Source organism: Acromyrmex echinatior, chromosome 8 (assembly GCF_024713525.1).
Source record: "Acromyrmex echinatior isolate Ae372 chromosome 8, ASM2471352v2, whole genome shotgun sequence".
NCBI lineage: Eukaryota > Metazoa > Arthropoda > Insecta > Hymenoptera > Formicidae > Acromyrmex > Acromyrmex echinatior.
The window spans coordinates 14,946,699-14,969,460 of NC_141859.1; the positions used below are offsets into that span (position 1 = coordinate 14,946,699).

General features: G+C 36.0%; 3 protein-coding genes across 3 annotated transcripts; all 3 read right to left on the reverse strand.

Moving 5' to 3' along the window:
- Nucleotides 1-15,169: 15,169 nt before the first annotated feature.
- LOC147908876 (uncharacterized) lies at nt 15,170-17,059 on the reverse strand. Its single transcript, XM_087409083.1, has 3 exons — nt 16,150-17,059; nt 15,528-15,857; nt 15,170-15,294 (listed from the first exon to the last, which is right to left on the reverse strand). The coding sequence occupies exons 1-3, from the start codon at nt 17,057-17,059 to the stop codon at nt 15,170-15,172; spliced, it is 1,365 nt and encodes a 454-aa protein (XP_087265209.1).
- Nucleotides 17,060-17,116: 57 nt separating this feature from the next.
- On the reverse strand, nt 17,117-17,587 carry LOC105155096 (uncharacterized). The gene has a single exon (XM_011071008.1). It carries the CDS (start codon nt 17,585-17,587, stop codon nt 17,117-17,119), a length of 471 nt encoding a protein of 156 aa, XP_011069310.1.
- A 371-nt stretch (nt 17,588-17,958) lies between these two features.
- LOC147908877 (uncharacterized) lies at nt 17,959-19,537 on the reverse strand. Its single transcript, XM_087409084.1, has 4 exons — nt 19,046-19,537; nt 18,931-18,986; nt 18,702-18,865; nt 17,959-18,620 (listed from the first exon to the last, which is right to left on the reverse strand). The coding sequence occupies exons 1-4, from the start codon at nt 19,535-19,537 to the stop codon at nt 17,959-17,961; spliced, it is 1,374 nt and encodes a 457-aa protein (XP_087265210.1).
- Nucleotides 19,538-22,762: the final 3,225 nt, after the last annotated feature.

Here is a 22,762-nt window from a genome sequence, read left to right on the forward strand (position 1 = left end):
TTAAATTTTTGGATGTTTCAGTGGTTAGGGATAATGAGTTGATAGAGATCAATTAGGTAAAGTAATCATAAAAAGGTACATAAGGTACTATAAGCCGATTTTTTCGGGTAGATATTTGAATTTTTGGTCACAGCATCCGGTTTCTCAAAAAATAGGTACAATCGCGGAATTGATTGATAGGATAGTTTTGCATTCAAATCCTAAATTTCACTTTGATAATTTGTATTTCATTATTAAAGTATTGTTAGAGAGTGATTATCCATTGAACTTTATGTTTGAGAATATTAACAATCGTTTGAAGAAAATTATTATGGCTAGTAACAGGAAGAGTGTTGTTAATAATAACAGGGTTGAAGCAGTGCAGTCTTCGTTTAACTGTTCCTTTAGTTCGTTATTATTGAAGCTATTTAGTAGATTGAATGCGAACGTATGAGGGTATCGTTTTATAGTACTAATAAATTGCGAGAATTCATTAGGATGCATAAGGACTCTTTACCGCGTGACAAGAAGTCAAATGTTGTTTATAAGATTTCGTGTATGAGTTGCAATGTTATGTGGGACAGACGTGACAGCTGAAGTTAAGAATCACGGAGCATAAAAATCACATCCGATGGAACATCTCTATTCGTAATGTCATAACGAAGCATCGATTACAGGAAGGCCATGATTTCGATTGGTAAAACGTTACAATACTAGACGAGAAGCTTTATTACAGGAAGATATTGATTTTGGAGATGATATCCATCAGGAAACAAGCGCATGGACAGTCTCAATCTGCAGACGGATATGGAGGGGCTTCCCAAAATCTATCTCTCGATCATAAATAAGCTATAAAGGCTTGATTTGTTGTCACATCTAGTCAATCAGTGTCGTTTGTATGCAGTAATCTTTCTGGCGTGTTTATCGATTACTTTCCAACTTTCTTGTTCTTGGAATTGATTAACGCTTTAAGGATACATTTTTCCATTTGTTATCTCAGAAAATTATTAGCTAAAAAACAAAAAGTGACTCACTTTGTTTGATATTGACTGGTCAACATTATCAGGAGCCGGTTCTTGAATTATTTTTATAGTAATGTTTGTGATATGATGTTCTGTGAGCATGATGAGCGTCCTTATATTTGCTAGATAATTAATTATAATCTTAAAATTGTTTGATAAATTAGTTTTCCATATTCTATTTTATGATATTTTCTAATTTTTTTCTTTTTTTTTTCTTTTTCTTTCACTCTTTTTAGATTTAACTCCGACATTTAAATTCTCGATGTAGGGGAGCTTACCATAACAGGATAATTTTTATTCAGTTTTTTTTATATATGTTAGCTTATGTTGTCTCTGAGGAAGATTTAAAAGTGAGTCGAAACATGTAAGCGCGTTTTAGTGAGTAAAGAAGTTTCATACTTCATAGATGTATTATTTGCGCGACGTCTTCTGCGCTTGACTCCTACTGCCTGTATCCTTTCCAATTTTTTGATTCATAAGGAGTTTTGTTAGTTTTGCTTTGTAATATATAACAAAACATTATTAGTGAATATAAATTATTAGGTGTTGGAATTAATTCGTAGCGTTTTACAAGTGATGGGAAGTACTTTCATTAATGTATTTTTTAATGCTCATGTGAAATAAATAACATTCTTTCATTAAAAAACGCTACGAATTAATTCCAACACCTAATATAATTATATTTTATATGTATTATAATGTACATATACACAATAATGTACCCAAAATATAATTTTAATATTGCATATATCATTAATTCACTAACATGTTTATGTCTTCACTAATATGTCAATAATAGTATAATATTTTTTGTGTTATTGTGTATATACACATATATTATAATACACATAAAATGTAATTGTAATTCGTATTCATGAATGTCTTTTTATATACAACGTTAGAATTACATTTTATATATCATTATACACATTATAATATAAAATTTTAATATTGCATAAAATGAACGTAGAGAATATCTGCATGAATATATATATATATATATATATATATATATATATATATATATATATTATGATATTCATTTATGATAATATATTATCGTAACCTAAAATGGCATTGGATGTAAGAAAAAAGTGCTATTACGGTTTCGTATCGATATATCTATTAATTAAAAATCTGTATTTTATGTATATTACAGACTTTTAGTACTGGTGATATATATTAGAACACGGCCTACATTGCATGTGTATATAATACAACTAAATATGTATATAATGCAACTAAATTTCTAAAGTCTGATTCTACAAATATAAGATTAACTTCAATTATGTTTATTTTTTTTTCAATTCTAAAATTGGAAAATTTTCCAAAATAAATCTTACATTGTGGGACCGACCCTAATACACGTCCCTGTTAAGATGGTAATGTAGGAAACGGAATAAAAATATCGATAATTAATCGATCGAATTTCCTGCATGATCATATTAACTTCAGAGGGCGTAAGCAGCTTATACATTGGAAATGAAAACCTGTAATATCGACCTTGATCAACTTCGGCCTTCGCTCCAGCATCCCCTTAACTGGAACAACCAGTATCCTCACGGCGAGTTACTTCCCTGCGTTGGATTTAAGTAATGGTGAATACGAATTGGGTCTTACGAATTTCGAAAAGTACAACGCAATACCGAACTGTTACTTCCACGAATAATAACTTCTACTTCGATATCGACGATAAGTAATCACGATTCCCGAAGGATCGAATTGAGTACTATAAATAAGTATCTGAGAACTGCTATTCGTCACATACAACGAGGAACGCTTAACGATAAAGATAATGATGACGATGAGTACATATTCGACGACGATGGTACAGAAGAGATACTGATTCTTCGAGCCAATGAGAATACTATGAGAAGTGAGATCAAATGTGCGTACCGAATAAATTTTACGAAACCGAATAACATCGGTTCGCTATTAGGTTATTCAAACTCTCGCGTAATACAACCGAACAAGTGGTATGCATCTGACAAACCTGTAAACATTATGTATAATTCGTATAGAATGCAACATTACTTCGGGTGCGTAAACAACAATGATAAACCAGCGCATACACAAATTCGCGATGAACGTTCCACCTGGATATAAATTGTCCGATACTCTTACACACATCATTTATCTCCCAGTTGTCGCGAGAAATGTTACCGATATAACGATACGTATAGTGGATCAAAACGGACAATTGATAAATCTTCGTGCAGAAGCGATATCGATTCGATATATACGACGTAGACGATAAAAAATATGCTCACGAACGAAAGATGCTCGTTCTGAACGAGTCGCACGATTGTAAGAATACATCTACCATAACAAGTATACCGCAGACGTCGCAATTATCATTGCTCACCGAACTATACGTTGGAGAAAACAGAAAGGAACGGAGGACAGATTGAACGCTGCGAATCTATAGAATACGTATTTCTATGATCTCTGGGATTCGTCGTGAGAAATGAGTCGCGATATTCTAAATGTAGGAGATGAACCCATCTTCGACGACTGTATTGTTAAGATCGAGATTCACACTTACAATCCATACGCTAATACCACATTCGGATACAGCGATGAAATACGAATACCTATACAACACCAAGATCTGTACACGTTACCGTGTGAGAGTTTTCTCTACGTCGAGGGAAAATTTTCAACGAAAAAATGAGAGATGGAAAAACATCCGAACAACAACCTTCAAAACTATCGAATAATTGCATCGCATTCATGTTCGATGAGATTCGGTACGAGTTAGACAGTGTGGAAATCGATAGATCTAGAAACGTTGGTGTTACCAGTACGATCAAAAATTTCGTATCGTTAACCACTAGCAAGAGTATAAGGTTAGAAAGTGCAGGATGGAACGGTACAATGCACTTATTTCACACAATGCTGTCCGATGATTTCAACTTTTGCGTACCGCTCAACACATTTCTAGGATTTTGCGAGGATTACAAACGCATAGTGTAAACGCGCGACACGAACTTATCCTGACGTGCGTGTAACGATAATTGCGTTGTGGCGCACGAATCGACGGAACCTAAAATCATGCTCATTGAAGATACAATGAAAAATGCCACATGTAATGCTAAACGATGCTAATAAATTATCACTTTTGTGAATGTTGGAAGGTGGACAATATCTCAGCATGTGTTTCCGGTCGTGGGACCTATACGAATTTCCTCTGCTTCAAAGCACAACAAAGCATTCGTGGGCTGTTAAAACAACATCGCAATTGGAAAAACCGCGATACGTAATTTTTGCGCTTCAAACCGGAAAAAGAAATGTACCGTCGCAAAATGATTCGCAATTCGATGTATGTAATCTCACTAATGTGAAACTTTTTTAAATTCTGATTTTTATCCTTATGACGATATGAATTTAGATTTCGAACACAAGAAATACTCTACGATATGTATGTAAAATTTCAAAAGACGTACTAAGGTTACAACAATCGCGATGCTATCTATCGGGGAATTTCTTGTACGGTCCATTCGTAGTGATCGATTGTTCTCGCCAAAACGAATCAATAAAAAGCGCTACTGTGGATATTCGTATAGAATTTGAATGTAAGGAAAATATTCCATTGAACACCACAGCTTATTGTCTTATTATTCATGACAGGATGATAGAGTACAATCCATTGACTGTTATTCGCAAAATAGTATATTTTTTTTCAAGCTCTTTCTTTCTTTATCACACACTATCGTATTATAATGTAAAACACATAAAAAAAAGTACGAAACGCGATTCATTACTATTGACAAAGCATTTTGTCGTGTCGTATATATAAAAAAATCACGAAACGTGATTCATTACTCTCGACAAAGTATTCGAGTACACATCGTTTCTACTGCGTATCGTATACTTGTGTTACATCGCGATGTCTCTCGCGTTCATCATTGTCGTCTTCGTTACGATTACTACGACGACAACGTCAACGACGGCGACGAATCGTCAAGGCATAGATACTGAAACAATTTTGTATCTACAAAAGTACGGCTACTTGAGTAACGCTGGAAACAATACGCAATTATCATTCGAAGAGGAGAAATTAATCAGGCGATTTCGTTATTTCAAGAATATTATCAAATACAGGGTGATGGTACATTGAATAACTATGTTGTATCAAATGCGTAAACCACGGACATTTGGTCTCCCGAACATTTTGCATCACGAGCAAAATACAGGTAGGAAGAAATGGGCGAAAATACATCTCACGTGGAACTTCCATTTAGCGGACGCGCACACCTTGAAAACTACCTCATTCGCGTTCTCGCTATGAACAGCGAATTCGTCTTTATTGTTCCAATGTAAAACGTTAAATCCCGATATCTTAATATCTTATCGTAGTGGCACACACACGTACGCTGATTGTAAACGTAACGAAGAAATTTGCATCTCTTCGTTCGATGGACTTGGTGGAGTACTCGCTCACGCGTTCTATCCTTCAAACGCCAATTACACGCTGAAATACTCGTAGTTAGTGCAGAACCGTGGCATATATATCTAATCGAAAAATCTGCTGGTAACTATCTGCTTAACACGTTAACACATGAAATTGGATACGCATTAGGATTAACACACAGTTCGCGTGAAGACTCCATAATGTTCGCATTTGTTACTGCTAATAATAATAATAAAATCGTTAAACTCAACATAGAGGACATTTTAGCCATTCAACAACTCTATGGAATTAAAAATCCAAAACTAACAACAACTACACAACCACCAACGTCAACAACTACCGAAATTACAACAAATAAACCCGAGTACGTAGATCTCTGTACTTTATAATATGTGGATACGGTGTTGGTATTACATCATCGAATATTCGTCACGTATCAACGCTACGTATGGTCGATAAATATAGATACAAAATACGACGGACCACACATATTAAACAGCTACATGGATTTCCTTCCGGAGAATTTCTCCTTATCAAAGGCTTTCGGATGAACTAGTACTGTTTATAAATAATATAGTTTACATGATCGAGTATCCCAATTTCAAATTGAAAGAAGGTTGGCCAAAACGTCTCTCGAGCCTAGGATTTCCCCCGAACGCTTTGATCGATGCCATAGTAAATACTAACAGAGGACAAACCTATGCAATCTTCAATAATAACGATGTGGCGCAGATAGACGAATGTAGTATGAGTGTTCGCTCGTATCAATCGTTACAAGCGGTATTCCCAGGAATATCGTCACCTCCGACCTTGGCCTTCCAATATATAAATGGTAATCTGTACTTTGCCAAAAAAACAACAATTTTACACATCTAACGAGTTCACGAGAACCGTAACAGAGGCTGGTAAATTTAATATAAACGTACTCAACATCGAATGTTCGAGAGACGAATTATTACAACATGCAGGATATCTTAAGTCGACTAATTCGATCGAGTAATACATATTGACAAAACACAACGAGAAATAAGACGAAGAAGGAGGAGTAAGAGGAGGAAAGGATGAAAGGATATATATAATAAATACTAATAGTTTTAAACAATCAGTATAAAAGGAACAATCATTCCGATAACATCGTTTGTACACACTTTCCAAGCTTTTTTTCGATCGTGAGAATGCTCAACAACGCGGATATCGAAAATTATCTTATGGAACAGGACGATCGTGATGAACAAAGCACGAAGAAGAAAAAAACATTCGACGATTCAACTGGTGAAAATCCAGATAAAGAAAACAAATCAAATAAGTAGATATTTTTTTTCTTTGCGTCTCTTTTTCCATCTACTAATTTCTTTTCTTTAATTACAGACATCAAATCGCACATCGTCCTACCGTACGCATTCTTGGGAGAAGATATCCGTTGTAACTGGCTACAAATACTTGAACATTGATATCAATGTCAAACTCCCTTCTTACGTAACTATCATTTTGGGAGATGGTCACGGTAAAGAGATTCTGCTTTCACCGGACATCTGGAGAGAGTTTCTCGAACAAAAACATTTTGTCCCTTTTGCAGTACGACGAGAATAATAGAGGAATACATGCGCCGTCCCTAATGTACGTTGGAAATCTAACGTTACGCTTCGGACGAATCAATAATCTATCAATACTGCGTCTAGAAACAAGTACAGCTCGTCTATCCATGTCGAAAAGTACTGTATTTAATATATTTAATCTCGAACACTGTGTAAATCGTCTCATTTCCTCTCTAACCGCAATGACCGATAACGTCGATAAAAAATTTTCATGACTTCTTACTATCGCGTCCACTGTCACGAAATCTGCGAACATGCTAAAAAAATGATATATGATAACGAATCCTTCGACCGCAACGACATACTTGATTGCGAATTGATCACTTTGATTTTCGGAGAACGTTAATTGTATATGTCGTTAATTGTATTTAACATTAACGATAAACCTATACTTTTAAAATATACAAAAGTATTTTATATATCCCTACCTATATATATATATATATATATATATATATATCTTTAAATAAAGGAGAAAAAGGAAACTCGCGCTGACGCAAACTTCAAAGGAAAAAGTGGCAAAAGGAAAAAGGAAATGGGTGTGGAATCACATATATAATTACTCGCACTGAACGAGCGAGAGCGATCGAATGAGCGTTAGTAGTGCGAGCGAACGTGGGTGAGCGAGAGCGACAGCGCACGCGGGAAGAAAAACGCGCGAACTCCCTTAGTCGCTCGTCTGCTCTCGAGCTCGCGGGATCGTCGTCGCGTCGCGTCACGTCGTGACCTCACACACATATGCGCCCGTGGGGACGGAGGCCGGGGAGGAAAACTACGAGAGGTGGGAGGACAAAGCAGCTCGCTCATTGGCTGCTCCCCCCCGCACCACAATACCCCTCTCGCCCAGTTTTCCCCCCGGCCCCTCACCCCGCGAGTTCCCCCATGGCTTCATATATACATAACTTTACTACTATAATTGTGTATCAACTTAATTATTTAAATATATTTTTGAGCAGAAAATGTTTATTTTATTGTATATAGTGGACAAGAGTCATCTTTTTTTCTAATTTTTTTTTGTTCGTAACTTTTCAATAAGAAATGAGTGACGAAAAAAATCAATGACTTTAACCCTCCTTGAGGGTCCAGGTCAAGGTCACTCGAAGATTATTTGGGATAGACTGTAAAGAAATATTTACATATGTTTGTATAATTTAAAATTATATATAATAATTTAAAATAGTTATTCAATCAGATGTTCCATAAAATAAGAATCATGGAAAGATTTTTAACTATAAAAATTTAAACTTTGGATGGCCTATTTATCAGTGTTTTAAATATAACGAGTAAGAATTGACCAATAAAATAATTCATAAAGCATATAAAATTAAATTTAAAGAAATCATGAGGCCTAACTATGTGTACAGACATAAGATACAGTATTATTCTTTTTGAAGTCTTCTATTATAACTTTTACTTAATTTTATTTTTTTTTTCAATCTGTAATTAATATTTAACATAGATTTGCGGCGTACGATACTTGTTTTCTTGCTACATTTCTTGCAACCTTCGGAAAGTTTAGCAGTCATTCATCACACGTTAAAAAGTTATTAAAAATGAAATAAGGAATTCAACTCTGATGACACGTATGACATATATTGACATATATTGTCAAGGGCATGACTCTGAGTGACCATCGAAATATTTTGGCAGCCGCTCATTGGTTTTTAAGAAATTATTAAAATTAAAATAGACAATTCATCTCTCCGATGAACTTGACCCTCCCATACGTTATGAAAGTCATCACACCGAATAACTCGGACGGTTATAGCAGTCACTTACGCGTTACAAAGTTATAAAAAAATTAAAATAACCTTGACTCATATTATTGAGATCATGACTAAATGACCATCGGACAGTTTTAAGATGATCGTAGCTTATAAAAAAAGGTATTAAAGCTGAAATAAGCAATTCACCTTCAATGACACTGACCTTCTCACATTATGATGGTAAACACACTGAATATCCTTCGGGAGGTTGTAGTAACTAATATTACGCGTTACAAAGCTATTAAAAAAAATTAAAATGACCTTGACATATTGTCAAGCTCATGACCTTGAGTGACTATCGGACACTTTCATCAGTCGACCATTAATTGTTAAAAAGATATTAAAATTAAATGGACAATTGACCTTTGATGACTTTGACCCTCTCACACATTATAAAGGTCATGACTCTGAATGATTATCGGACAGTTTCATCAATCGACCTTTGATCGTTAAGGAATTATTAAAAAGTAAAGTAAAAAAGTTGAGATTGCCATCTGTTGACTGAAGTTCGAGACATAATGAGCCAGGCTGACAACGTTGATAATGACAACAACGTTTCTTAAAATATCAATAAAATTTAGAACTTGTTGCAATACCTCCATTCATAGGACAAATAGAAAAAAATAAATGCACTTTCATTACATAATTCGGCTACAAGCTATCGATTGGCCGTGCATGGAAATTCTATTTGATCGGCACTGTCGTCATTGAGATATAATAATCATGATTTCGGAAAACTCATCGCTTCGCATAAAAATACTCGGCAGTGTAAAACATTACGCGGTTCCTTAGCGCCGAACCACTATCGTCTCTGGATAGCCGATCCTATCCTATTTGTTCATCCAAGAATTGAATAAATAAGTAATTAAACAATATTAGCTTTTCAGTTTTGTAATGTGCCTAAATAAGTTATTCACTGTTGCAGCATTGGAATCGTTTTTTGCATTGAAATCAATTTGTCATTGGAATCAATTTCTAAAAAATAAAACATCCTTATAACAAATCTAACTAACCAAGACTCCTTATAAATCAAAGAAGTGGAAAAGATACGGGCAGTAGGAGTCAAATGCAGAAGACGTCATGCAAATAATACATTTATAAAGTGTGAAACTTCTTTATTCACTAAAACGCGCTTCATGTTTCGGCTCATTTTTGAGCCTTCCTTAAAAACAACATATACAAAAACTGTGAATAAAAATTATCCTGTTATGGTGAGTTCCCCTACATCGAGAATTTAAATGTCGGAATTAAAACCAAAAAAAGTGAAAGAAAAAGGAAAAGAAAAGAAAAAAGAAATTAGGAATGAAAAAGGAAATATCATAAAATAGAATATGGAGAACCAATTTATCAAACAATTTTAAGATTATAATTAATTATCCAGCAAATATAAGAACGCTCACCATACTCATAGAGCACCATATCACAAACATTACTATAAAAATAATTCAAGAACCGACTCCTAATAATGTTGGCCAGTCAGTATCAGACACAGTATCACTTTTTGTTTTTTAGTTAGTAATTTTCTAAGATAACAAATAGAAAAATGTATCATTAAATTAATCAAGAACAATCAATTTCAAGAATAAGAAAGTAAACACGCCAGAAAGACTCATTACTGTGTACGAACGACACTGACTGACTGACTAGACGTGGCAACTCAAGCCTTTATAGCTTGTCTATGATCGGGAGGTAGGCTTTGGGAAGCTCCTCCACATCCGTCTGCAGGTTGAGTCCATGCATTTGTCTCCTGATGAATATCATCTGCGAAATCAATCTCTTCTTATATGAGGCTCCTCGTTCAGTATTGTAACGTTGTTTCAATCGAAATCATGTCCTTTTTATAATTGATGCTCCGTTGTGATATTATGAGTAGAATTCCATCAGATGTGATTCTTATGCTCCATGATTTTTGACCTCAGTTGTCTACACATCTGTCCCACATAACTTACATTACACACATAACTCTTACACAAGATTAATGAATAAAGAAGTTTCACACTTCATAAATATATTATTTGTGCGACGTCTTCTGCGCTCTACTGCCCGTATCCTTTTCAGTTCTTTAAAAAATAAAATTTATACGAGATGAAAGAAACATAAAAAAGAGAATATAAAAAAAGTAAATAGAAAAAAAGCAAATATCATATATATTCATATATGGTTATAAAATTAATTTATTTTTACACATTTCACATCTCAAATAACTACAAGCACATCTCAAAATACACATATAATATATGTTCATGCATATCATATATATTAAAAAAAGATTTCTCGAAAAACCGCGCAAACTAACGGATTATTACTTACACAATTTTAGCAATCTGTAAAAAATTAAATTGTGATGTTCATCAGGAGTTTTCATTGCTAAAAATATCCCTTCTTTTTTTATGAAAATTGTCGTATAACCATAATGTTTACTTCAAAAATGTCCTATGCACTTTCTTCATTCGAGACATTGGAAATGTTTGCGGAGGCAAAAAAATGGCATTTTTAATTAATTTTTCACTTCTTAAAATAAAACTTTAAACCGTATCTCCGAAACTTTGTCACATAAAGCTCCGCTTGGTCTCACATTATTTATATGAAAATAGAGAAAAAAGTATTCTACTTTTATTAATTTTTCATAATTTCATAGATAAAGTACAAAATTGAAACATTATATCATTTTCAACTTACATTGTTATCTTCCGCTTTGAAATCGTGGACGCAAAATGAAACCTATAATATTTACTATAACGATCAAAATAGACAAATAAGATCAATTTTTAAAAAAATGTAAAGTATAAAAAAAATTCTCTTAATAATAACTAAATACATATTGGGAGTATAAATTAGTTCGGTCCGTTTTTTTGTGTTCAAAAATGCATTTATTTCAAAACAAAATGAACAGATTAATTAAAGTATTGTCCATCGCTGGCTACTACTTTTCCCCATCTCTCAGGCAATTTTCGAATTCCATCTCGAAAAAATGACTCGTCTTTGGAGGCGATCTAATTTTGGAGCCAATTTTCGATTTCTGCGAAAGAAGTGAAGCGATGACTTGCCAAATCGTGCTGCATCCTTCGGAAAAGCATACAGAGCATGATCTTCGAACCATGAATGTTCGGCTTTGGTGTTGATGTTGAGGTCGATGGCAACGATTGACCGGGCTTAGCGTAGTATTTTTTCTTCTTCGGGTTGTCGTAGAATATCCACTTCTCATCTCCAGTCACAATCCGATGCAAAAAACCTTTTCTTTGTTGTCTTTGAATCAGCTGTTCGCAAGTGAAAAATCGCCTTCCAACGTCTCGGTTTCAGTTCATAAGGCACCCAATTTCCTTGTTTTTCAATTATTCCCATGGCTCTCAATCGTGCAGAAACGGCTTGTTGAGTTACTCCCAATGATTCTGCAAGCTCCTCTTGCGTTTGACTCTGATCTTCTTCGAGTAATGCCTCCAATTCTTTGTCTTCGAATTTTTTTGGCTGTCCAGAGCGAGGCTTGTCTTCAACGCTGAAATCTCCATCCTTGAAACGTCGAAACCATTCCCTACATGATTTATCAGTTGGAGCAGTGTCATCATAAACTTTGACAAGCATTCGATGATTTCAGTTGCACTTTTCTTCCAATTAAAGCAAAAAATTAGAACCTCCCGCAAACCTGCTGCTTGGTTAACACAAAATTCGACATTTCAAACACAGTAAAAATCAAGGTTTTTGTACGAAACTCAAAGCGATATAAACTGAATATTATTAGCAGATGTCTAACCTCTCTGAAAACGCCAAAATCAGCTGTCACTATGAACCATTCACAACAGCCGGAGCCATCTTTTGGAAAACGGACCGAACTAATTTGTACTCCCAATAAATATAAACTAAGATATCATTACACATTTTGGCTCTTGGATTGAGCTATCCTCAGACAATACAAAATTCACACCTTAAATTTGTTTCCATCATCAGAGAAAAATTGTGATGAAAAGTGTTCCAATTTATATAGCATCCTGGTGAACGTTTCACAGAGAACATGAATTATTCGCAAGCGATTTAATGACCAATTGTTCGGAATTTCATGATGTTCTAATTAAAGCAACAAATTCGTTAACAAATAAATAAATAAATATCTAAATAAAATAAAAATCTGCCAAAAAATTATCTACTTTTAAATTCTGTAAAAAGCAAGCAACAACATCATCTCAATAAAACACTCACCAACGTGGTCGCAGTTATCATTTCGCAGTAAGAAGAAATACTTTCAAATTCATTATAAAATCATGTAAAGTATAAGAGGTAGTACACCAGTCAGATAGTGATTATAAAATGTAATTCACAGTCACTATACTAAAACTTGATTATGTGTGCAGAATCTTTCAGAAAGAATTTTTTGAAAGTTGTGTTAACGGTAAGGCTGACCATCTGACGATTAATAGATTGATAAAATGACTAGATAAGAACAATATCAAATTTTGTTTATAATCAATGTTATACGCTTTGTGAAGACCCCCCGTGTCTGAAGATTAAGACTGTTTTTCTGCTTGTTAGTTTTAACATCTCGGAAATTAAGCGTTTATTGTAACACAGCTCTTCTTCTAGTATTTGGATGTTATTCTAGTTAAAATCATATTTCGGCTACTCTATGTTCGGTGATTACAGAACGGGTAGATGTTTTCCAACGATTATGGTATTCTGTAATTCTGATTTTAAATTGTCTACCGATTTGTCCGACATTATGATGCATCATAATCATTGCACATGATCTTGTATACTATATTGTTCTTTGAAAGATTTGAATGAGAATCCTTTTGTACCTTAATAAACTTATTCAATTTATTAGAGTTATAATAGGAAACTTTAATATCCTTTCTATTAATTTTTTTTAATTTTTCGGTTATCAATGGAACAGTGAACATCAAAGGGTACAGTGAACCATGATATAATACCCTTTATTTTATCATTTTTGTTCAATCATGTACTATTGTTCCTCTACTCTGAATGTTTTTAATTCTATCACTGATTGTGTCAAAAGTTTGAAGGGATAATTGTTCTCTATTAGTATATTAATAATTAATGTAAGATTTTTTTTGATAGAATTCAGAGTCAGACAGTAATAAAGCTCTGTCAAGCAAATTAAAAATTACCCCTCTTTTGGGAGACAGGATGATTTAAAAAATAATTTAAAAAATCTCCCCGAAAAAGTCGGTTTCTAATCAAAGATTAAATGTTTTCCTTTGACCATGATCATGAAAATTCAGTGAGTCAGAGCCTACTTCTAATATAAATGGAAGATGTGAGTAAAAAGAATTAAAATATTCAAAAAATGATTTCAGAAGAAAGAACAGCAGCAAATAAATCGTCAACATAATAATCCGGTCTGGTAATAGAAAAGAAACTGATTGTACAACAATGACATTTTCTCCAATTTGTGCATTACTATAATAAGTCTGCAATGATGGCTGACAATGGAGAACTCATGGGCGTGCCGAAATTCTGTTTATAAATGGTATTATTAAATGATATTAGGTGTTGGAATTAATTCGTAGCGTTTTACAAGTGATGGGAAGTACTTTCATTAATGTATTTTTTAATGCTCATGTGAAATAAATAACATTCTTTCATTAAAAAACGCTACGAATTAATTCCAACACCTAATATTATGGTATTATTAAATATAAAATAAATGTTGAATCTAGAATAAACCGAACTGCCGTCAGGAATTCTGGGTAAGTCACATTTTTTGGAGATGAAATTCCAATCACACAATCAATAGCTAATGAAATGTTAATAAAAGAGAAACAATATCCCGTGAAATTAATTTGAAATTATTGTCAATTGTCATCCTTTTTAAGCTTTAACAGACTAAAAATTATTTTTTATATAACTTTCAGCTTTGGGAAGGAATAGGTTCAAATATAATGTGTAAAAATGAGGCTAAGGATATAACGAACTATCTAACTGTTGCAGCTGCGGTTTCGGGATCGTAAGGTTTCTCAAATATTAGACACTTCTTCGTATTTTACACGAACACGCTACTTTATTGCAAAACTTTGAGAGCATACGGCTCGGATTATTCGTAGTAACAATGGCAGTAAAAAGGCAAAAGTTATATTGACGGGAACGGACAGCACTCCCTCAACTCGCGATCCGATCTCGTCTTCTTCCGTTCATACGCGGCCCTTCCGGCACCTTCTTCTAACTCGCTCCTCGGCCGGTAACACGCGTCTCGCCCTCTATCATCTATATCAACTATATTGAGGTATTGAGAGCGCGTTTCCAACATCTCTCCCACCTTGAATTGTGACTTTTTGGTAGGAGCAACTCAACCTATCTAAAAAAAATGAAAACAAAAATAAAATGACAAACATTTCTAGTATCTGAACCGGTCCGGTTTCTTGATGATACGGCCCCTTCGGGTCTTCAAGTTCGTTTCTTCCACGATTTCGATTCCTCTTTAGAGATAGTTACGGACTCCTCGAGGATATTAGCTGCATTTCCCTTAGTAGTCTCTGACGTCGTAGTGGTAGACTCGATAAAGTTATCAGCTGAAGTGTTCAACTTCCAAGAGAATTAATCTTTGAATGGGGGCGAACCAGTTCACCTTTGCTCGTTTTCAGTTTTATACCATCCACACGTAACCATCTTTTCCAGGGTAGACTTCTCTAATGATGGCGAGTGGCCAGTATAATCACTTTTGTAAATTATTTTCAATAAGCACTGTCTTCGACAGCCACGGACGCGGAACAATTGCTGAGTTTAATTCGTCTAGATAACTGACCCTGGTACTGTATACGGAAACGTTTTCTGAACTCCTCTTTCAATCTTTGACGATAACGTATCCTCTTTGCAAAGTGGGACTTGTAAACTTGATCTAAGTCTGGAATGCCATTTTCTCGAATGTCACTAATGAACATCGCTGGAGTCAGCGCTGTGATTTCAGTATTTTCCTCTGTCAAGTAGGTAAATGGTCTTGAATTCATAGTAGCTTTGCAATCGCATAGAATAGCGTTCATTTCTTCATAGCTCAACGAAGTTTTCTTTAATGTCCTCTTCAGTAGATCTTTAAGGAGGCGGATAAGTCGCTCCCACCATCCTCCCCACCAGGCAGCTGAAAGTGGATTAAAATGCCGTTATCTCATTGAGTACACAATATTGGGAAATTTTTCGCCAATTAATCTTCTGTAGTAGATTCCTGGCCCCTACAAAATTTTTCCCATTGTTGCTATATACTACAGTAGGTCTTCCTCAACGTGCAATGAATCTTCTGAAAGCCTCCAGAAATTCCTCTGATGATAGAGATGTAACCAACTCCAAGATTGTACGGTAGACTGCATAAGTAAACAAACAGATGTAAGTCTTTAGTTCACCACTCAAAAAAAGTAGTCCAGCGTAATCGATACCTATCACTTCAAACGCTGCGGCATCTCTTACTCTGTCTTCAGGCAACAATCCAGGTAGTGCTTTCATTGTTTTCGATGCATACCGACGACAAACGACGCATTTTCTTATGACTGAGCGTACCGTACGACGGCATTGCACCCAAAACTTTTCGCGTAAACCATTCATCACAATGTCAATACCAACATGATTAAATTTCAAATGAATATGAAAGATAATTTTCAACGTCAATAAATGAGTTGAGTCCAACACCACGGGACATCTGAAAGAAAAAATGTCTTGACGATTGAAGATTATGGTCTTTGTGCGTATTAGTCTATTCTCCTCGAAAACGTTTAAGCTTCGTAATCGTGAATCGTTGCTTCCCAGGAATGATTTTTTTCTGTGCCACAGAAGCAATTCTGCCTTAATAATTTCTTTGGCAGTTAACTCTTGAGTTTTGTTTACTTGGATTCTTCGACAATTATTCACAAATCTTAATATCCACGCGATGGTACACAGAATTTTGGAATACATCGAAAGTCTCTGCAAATACCAGGAGACTGTCTCTTCGCCCGCTTGTTCTACGGAGGTTAGCATAGCGGTTTCTTCAACAGTAGTCTCAGGGAATATTTTCTCTTTGCATCGTCCGGAAGTCTTGCGTAACTCTAAGTTAACTATGTTCTCGTCAATTTTTCTTTCCTCTTTGGGCCATTCTTTGGGAGATAGTTTCAACCACTCCGGTCCCTCCCACCATTTCAGTTCAAGGAATTTCTTAGCATCACAATCTCGTGAGGGTAAATCCGCTGGGTTCATCATTCCAGGAACATATCTCCAAGATTCAATATCCGTAAGGCTCCTTATTTCCAGAACACGATTCCATACAAAGACTGTCCATTGTCTTGTTTGTCGAATCCATGTTAAAATGGTCATCGAGTCGGTTTAAAAATAGGTCTTGATATCTTGATAATCCATAGCCTTTACGAAGGATCACATCATCCTAGCTCCAATGGAGGCTGCTAGTAATTCAAGACGAGGTATGGTCTTCTTCTCTTTGGATGCTACTCTAGATTTAGCCTCTACGAGATGCACCTCGACTGCTATGCTTGATTCAACTCGTACGAAGATCGCCGTCGCGTATGCGTCTTTACTGACGTCGACAAAAACATGAAAGGACAGTGAGTCGTGACTTCTCTCCTCTCCAAAAATCCATCGTGGAAACTTTAACATACGTAGGAGGCCTAGTTGCTGAACCCATTTAAGAAATTCGTGCTTAATGTCGTCGTCTATTTCTGTATCCCAATCCACGTTTTTATTCCACAGATCTTGCAATAGTAATTTTAGTTTTAACAGTACGGGACAGACGAATCCGAAAGGGTCGTAAACTTTCTGTACTTGTGATAAGATGATTCTCTTCGTTATTTTCTCCGTAATCGTCGGTGCAGGAAATTCCGGTAACATTAAAATATCCCTTTTGGTGTCCCAAGCACCTTTGACTGACTCTCAGGATCCTTGCCAGTGTATTTCCAATCTCTTAAGTCAAATTTGGCTTGAGTCAAAAGGGAAACAGGCTTCTTTTCTGAAAACTTCAAAATCAGAATAAGAATCGACACTAGTAACACAATCATCGACATAAAAGGATTTTGCCAGTTTCTCGTAAACTGCTTTCTTATATGACAAAATGGTAGAATTTAAGGCTCTGTTAATATGCAATTCAATCGTCGTCCCTAAAAGGAATGGGCTGCTTGTTAATTCGAAAACAAACAACTCGACGATGTCGATAAATCTCTATTTCTCCGTCAACGTTCCACCACAGGAATCTCAAAACATCCCTATCCGACGGAGACGCTGATTTGTAAGAAGCTTGCTTTTGCAATATCAGTTGTTATTCCTATCTTCCTCTCTCGAAATCGATGTAGCAATGCTGGAATAAGCTCTATAAGATTGGGTCCAGTCTCCAAGCATTGGTTAAGCGAAGGCGATTCCTTAACTTTTGCTGACGTATTGAAAACAGGGCGTATCTTCGTAGTTCCTTTTTTCTTGACTACAGGTCTGTGTGGAAGATAGTAGCTCTCTTGGTCGACTTCAAGTACAGGTATCCTTTCAATAATTGCTTCTTCGAGCCAATTATTAAAGACAGCCTGGTATACACCGTGTCCTGGTGGACAGCCGTTAAATAAATCTTCTTGTCGCAATCTCTTTGTAACGCCTTTTAGTCTTTTCTCGGCTATGTCTCGATTATCTCGTAAAGATGGATGATTCTCTTTCCACGGCAGTAGAATTTCGTATCGATCTTCGTTGAAGATTTTCGTTGTCTCTTGAAATGAGGTCTTTATTTCAGCTTGATGTGCCTCCTTAGTAACACTCTCAATAGGATCCGTGATACCCAAGACGTCGAGTCTCCATAAGTCTGATATGTTGGCTTCTTGAGTGAACATTGACATAATCGTCAGCGCAGTATCGGCGCCGCTGTCATCGTCATCTATATTCCTACCTAAGATTGTCCATCCAAGCTTAATTTCTAGAGCTGTTATTCCTTAATTTATCTGTAGGATCTTTCCTGTGAATATCTTGCCAGCAACATCAGTTCCAATCAATAGTGAAATAGATTCTTGACGTTCACCGGTGTCGCTCAAACGTATGTCCTTTTTCTCAAGTATATCCATCCATGTATCATCGATCTTACAAGAGGCGTCCTGGCAGATAATGTTTTGTTGCAAAGCTACGAAGTCGCTCCATCTAAGTTGCCGATGTAAATCCAACAAGTTTTGTGTCTCTAAGGTTTGGTTTTAGTTCCTTCAAACAACAAGTGTACCATCGTCTGTTCGCTCTCAGTCTCGTATCCAAGCTCTCTGGTTACCTTTTTCAAAACATAAGATCTATATGCGAGCCAATATCTATGACGGCGCGAATATTCACCAAGCCTTTTGGACCTCGCATCTTGACTTTTAGTGTAAACAGGAACATTTTTGCATTCGAAGAGACATTAGCGAGACAACTGTTTCCCTCGTAAAAAGCTGGTTCTTTCGGTTTCTTCTCATCCGCTTGCTTTGTCTCGTCCTTGCTCGATAGGTTTCTACACATCAGCAGGCAATGTCCTTTGTTGCACCAAGGGCATTTTATTTTGTTACGGCATCTTTTATAGTTGTTTCCTACTTTTAGACAATTAAAACAGCCCTGCTTGTCTTTTATAGCTTGGATTCTCTTCTCTAAGTCCATACTTCTGGCCGTTTCACAACTCAAGCTGTCATGATTAGTTCCACAAAATATACATTGCTGCGGCTTTGCTTCTTTCAATGATAGTAAGCTAGACGCTGTCGCTATCTCTGGATCTCGTTCACTCTTTGATTTTCTTTTATTTTTGTCCTTTGTCATCTGCAAATCGTAGATCTCGAAGCATATTTTTGCCATTTGAATTCCTCACTCTTGACCTCTCTTCCTAGAAAAGTCATTAGACTAGTAAGACGATCTTTTGCAGTAACATTTATGACAGACGCGTCAGAATGAGGAATTGAGCCCTTGTTCGTTGCCATGTACGCAAGGTCTCTTCAGGCAGTGAGGATTCTACTAAAGGAAGCAATATTGCTGCGCACATTTCTGTTGTCACACTTAAAGTTTTAAATGTTCGTATATGCGTCTCTAATTTATCATAAGTGATTGTGAGCGCCATGCTTTTATTCTTACTTAAGACTAACTTTAAAAGTTCGCGCACATAATATTCAATCAATAAGTCTTTTTTGCCGAATCGAGACTCGAGGCTGTGTATAGCTTTCTCATAATTACCGGCCGTTAGTGGACAACTATTCACTATTCAAACGTGCGCGAGTCTTTTACCATAGACTGTACTAAATATTGGAATTTATCTTCCCTCGACAACGTCGCGTTTTCGTGAATTTTCTTAAAAGTACTCCAACGGAAGCCAATCTTTGATATCACCGCCAAATTTTCTTAATTCAATTTTCGGCAATTTTAATGCTCATATACTTTCCTGTGTTGTCGTGGTAGTCCGTTGCAACGGAACCGGTGTCAGTGTTTCGAATTCATTCTTCCGCTCTAATAGATAAGTTAGCCCGACCTTTGCTTGATGGTATTTCGTGGCATACTCATCTGCGTGTTGTGCCTCTCTTCCAATGACTTCTCCCGCTTCAATCGTCAAGGTCTGCAGCTTCTGATTTAGCCCATTAAGCTCACTTTTGTCTCGTAGCAATGCGCAGCTGACTTGCAATGAGGTTATGTCCGACGGTCCCTTCGACTGCTCAGTCAGGAAGGAAGCGTACACTCTCGTAAAGGCGGATCATGTTATTCTTAGCGTTAGCTTTACTTGTTCCATGTCTACAGATTTCTTATGATCTCTGCTTGCTATAAAACGGCTACAACGAAATTATTCAGTCCTGTCATGGTCACCAGAATGTTGCAGCGGTTTCGGGATTGTAAGATTCTCAATAATATTAGACACTTCTTCGTATTTTACACGAACACGCTACTTTATTGCAAAACATTGAGAGCATACGGCTCGGATTATTCGTAGTAATAATAGCAGTAAAAAGGCAAAAGTTCTATTGGCGCGAATGGACAGCACTCCCTCAGCTCGTGATCCGATCTCGTCTTCTTCCGTTTACACGCGGCCCTTCCGGCACCTTCCTCTAATTCGCTTCTCGGCCGGTAATACGCGTCTCACCCTCTATGTCAACGGTATTGAGAGCGCGCTTCCAACAAAAACATTGATCCTAAAAGGAATTCGGTTTGTGAATCTTCGGCACTGCATAAGCCAGAAGTGACCCATCACTGAAATATAAATATTTATATTGGGCATCATTAATATATTTGCAAGTCCTCCATCTTGTAAGCATGATTCTAAGAGATTTTTTTAAAAGGATCTCTTTTTTTGTTTCATAGGCATCCGTGTCGCTAAGCATTTCACTCACTTTATTAATGTAAAAGTCTTTTTCAAGGGCTAATATAACAGTGATGTTACCCTTGTCAGCATATATGAATATTATGTCAGGATTTAATTTTCAGAAATCTTTTAACAATAACAATTCTAATAATTTTATGTCAATGGGTGTTGTGAAAAAAGGATAGGAAACTATAGATTATTAAGTATGAGTATCGAATAATTTATGATATCAATTCTCTTGTCAATTGGCAATTTTTGAGTGATATATTCTATACTCTTGATACAAATTAAAAATACATGTTAAGAAAGGCTATGAACCAAAAAACAACATAAATATGTAAATAAAAAAAACAAATATAATTATCAAGAACTAAAACAAATTAATAACAAACGTCGTTTCGAGCTCGATCGAGTCATCCTCAATGTTACGTGAAAACATATTTAAATTAAACGGATTAACTATTGGGAGTACAAATTAGTTCAATTAATTTCCCAAAAGCTGGCTCTAGCTGTTGTGAATGGTTCATAGTGACAACTGATTTTGGCGTTTTCAGAGAGGTTAGATCTGCTAATAATATTCAGTTTATATCGCTTTGAGTTTCATACAAAAATCTTGATTTTTACTGTGTTTGAAATGTCGAATTTTGTGTTAACCAAGCAGCATTTGCGAGAGGTTCTAATTTTTTGCTTTAATTGGAAGAAAAGTGCAACTGAAATCATCGAATGCTTGTCAAAGTTTATGGTGACACTGCTCCAACTGATAAATCATGTAGCGAATGGTTTCGACGTTTCAAGGATGGAGATTTCAGCGTTGAAGACAAGCCTCGCTCTGGACAGCCAAAAAATTCGAAGACAAAGAATTAGAGCATTACTCGAAGAAGATCAGAGTCAAACGCAAGAGGAGCTTGCAGAATCATTGGGAGTAACTCAACAAGCCGTTTCTGCATGATTGAGAGCCATGGGAATAATTGAAAAACAAGGAAATTGGGTGCCTTATGAACTGAAACCGAAAGACGTTGAAAGGCGATTTTTCACTTGCGAACAGCTGAAAGATAACAAAGAAAAGGTTTTTTGCATCGGATTGTGATTGGAGATGAGAAGTGGATATTCTACGACAACCCGAAGAAGAAAAAATACTACGCTAAGCCCGGTCAATCGTTGCCATCGACCTCAACATCAACACCAAAGCCGAACATTCATGGTTCGAAGATCATGCTCTGTATCTGGTGGGACCAAAAGGGTGTTGTTTACTATGAGCTGCTTGAAATCTGGCGATTCCATTACGGGCGATCGGTATCGGCTACAATTGATTCGTTTGAGCCGTGCATTGCGAAAAAAACGGCCGGAATATGAGCAAAGACATGATAAAATTATTTTTCTTCATGACAACGCTGGGCCTCATGTCGCTAAAGTCGTAAAAAAATATTTGGAAATGCTCAAATGGGATGTTTTACCGCACCCGCCGTATTCTCCGGACATTGCTCCTCCTGATTACTGGTTGTTTTCCGAAGGATGCAGCACGATTTGGCAAGTCATCGCTTCACTTCTTTCGCAGAAATCGAAAATTGGCTCCAAAATTAGATCGCCTCCAAAGACGAGTCATTTTTTCGAGATGGAATTCGAAAATTGCCTGAGAGATGGGGAAAAGTAGTAGCCAGCGATGGACAATACTTTAATTAATCTGTTCATTCATTTTGTTTTGAAATAAATGCATTTTTGAACACAAAAAAATTAACCGA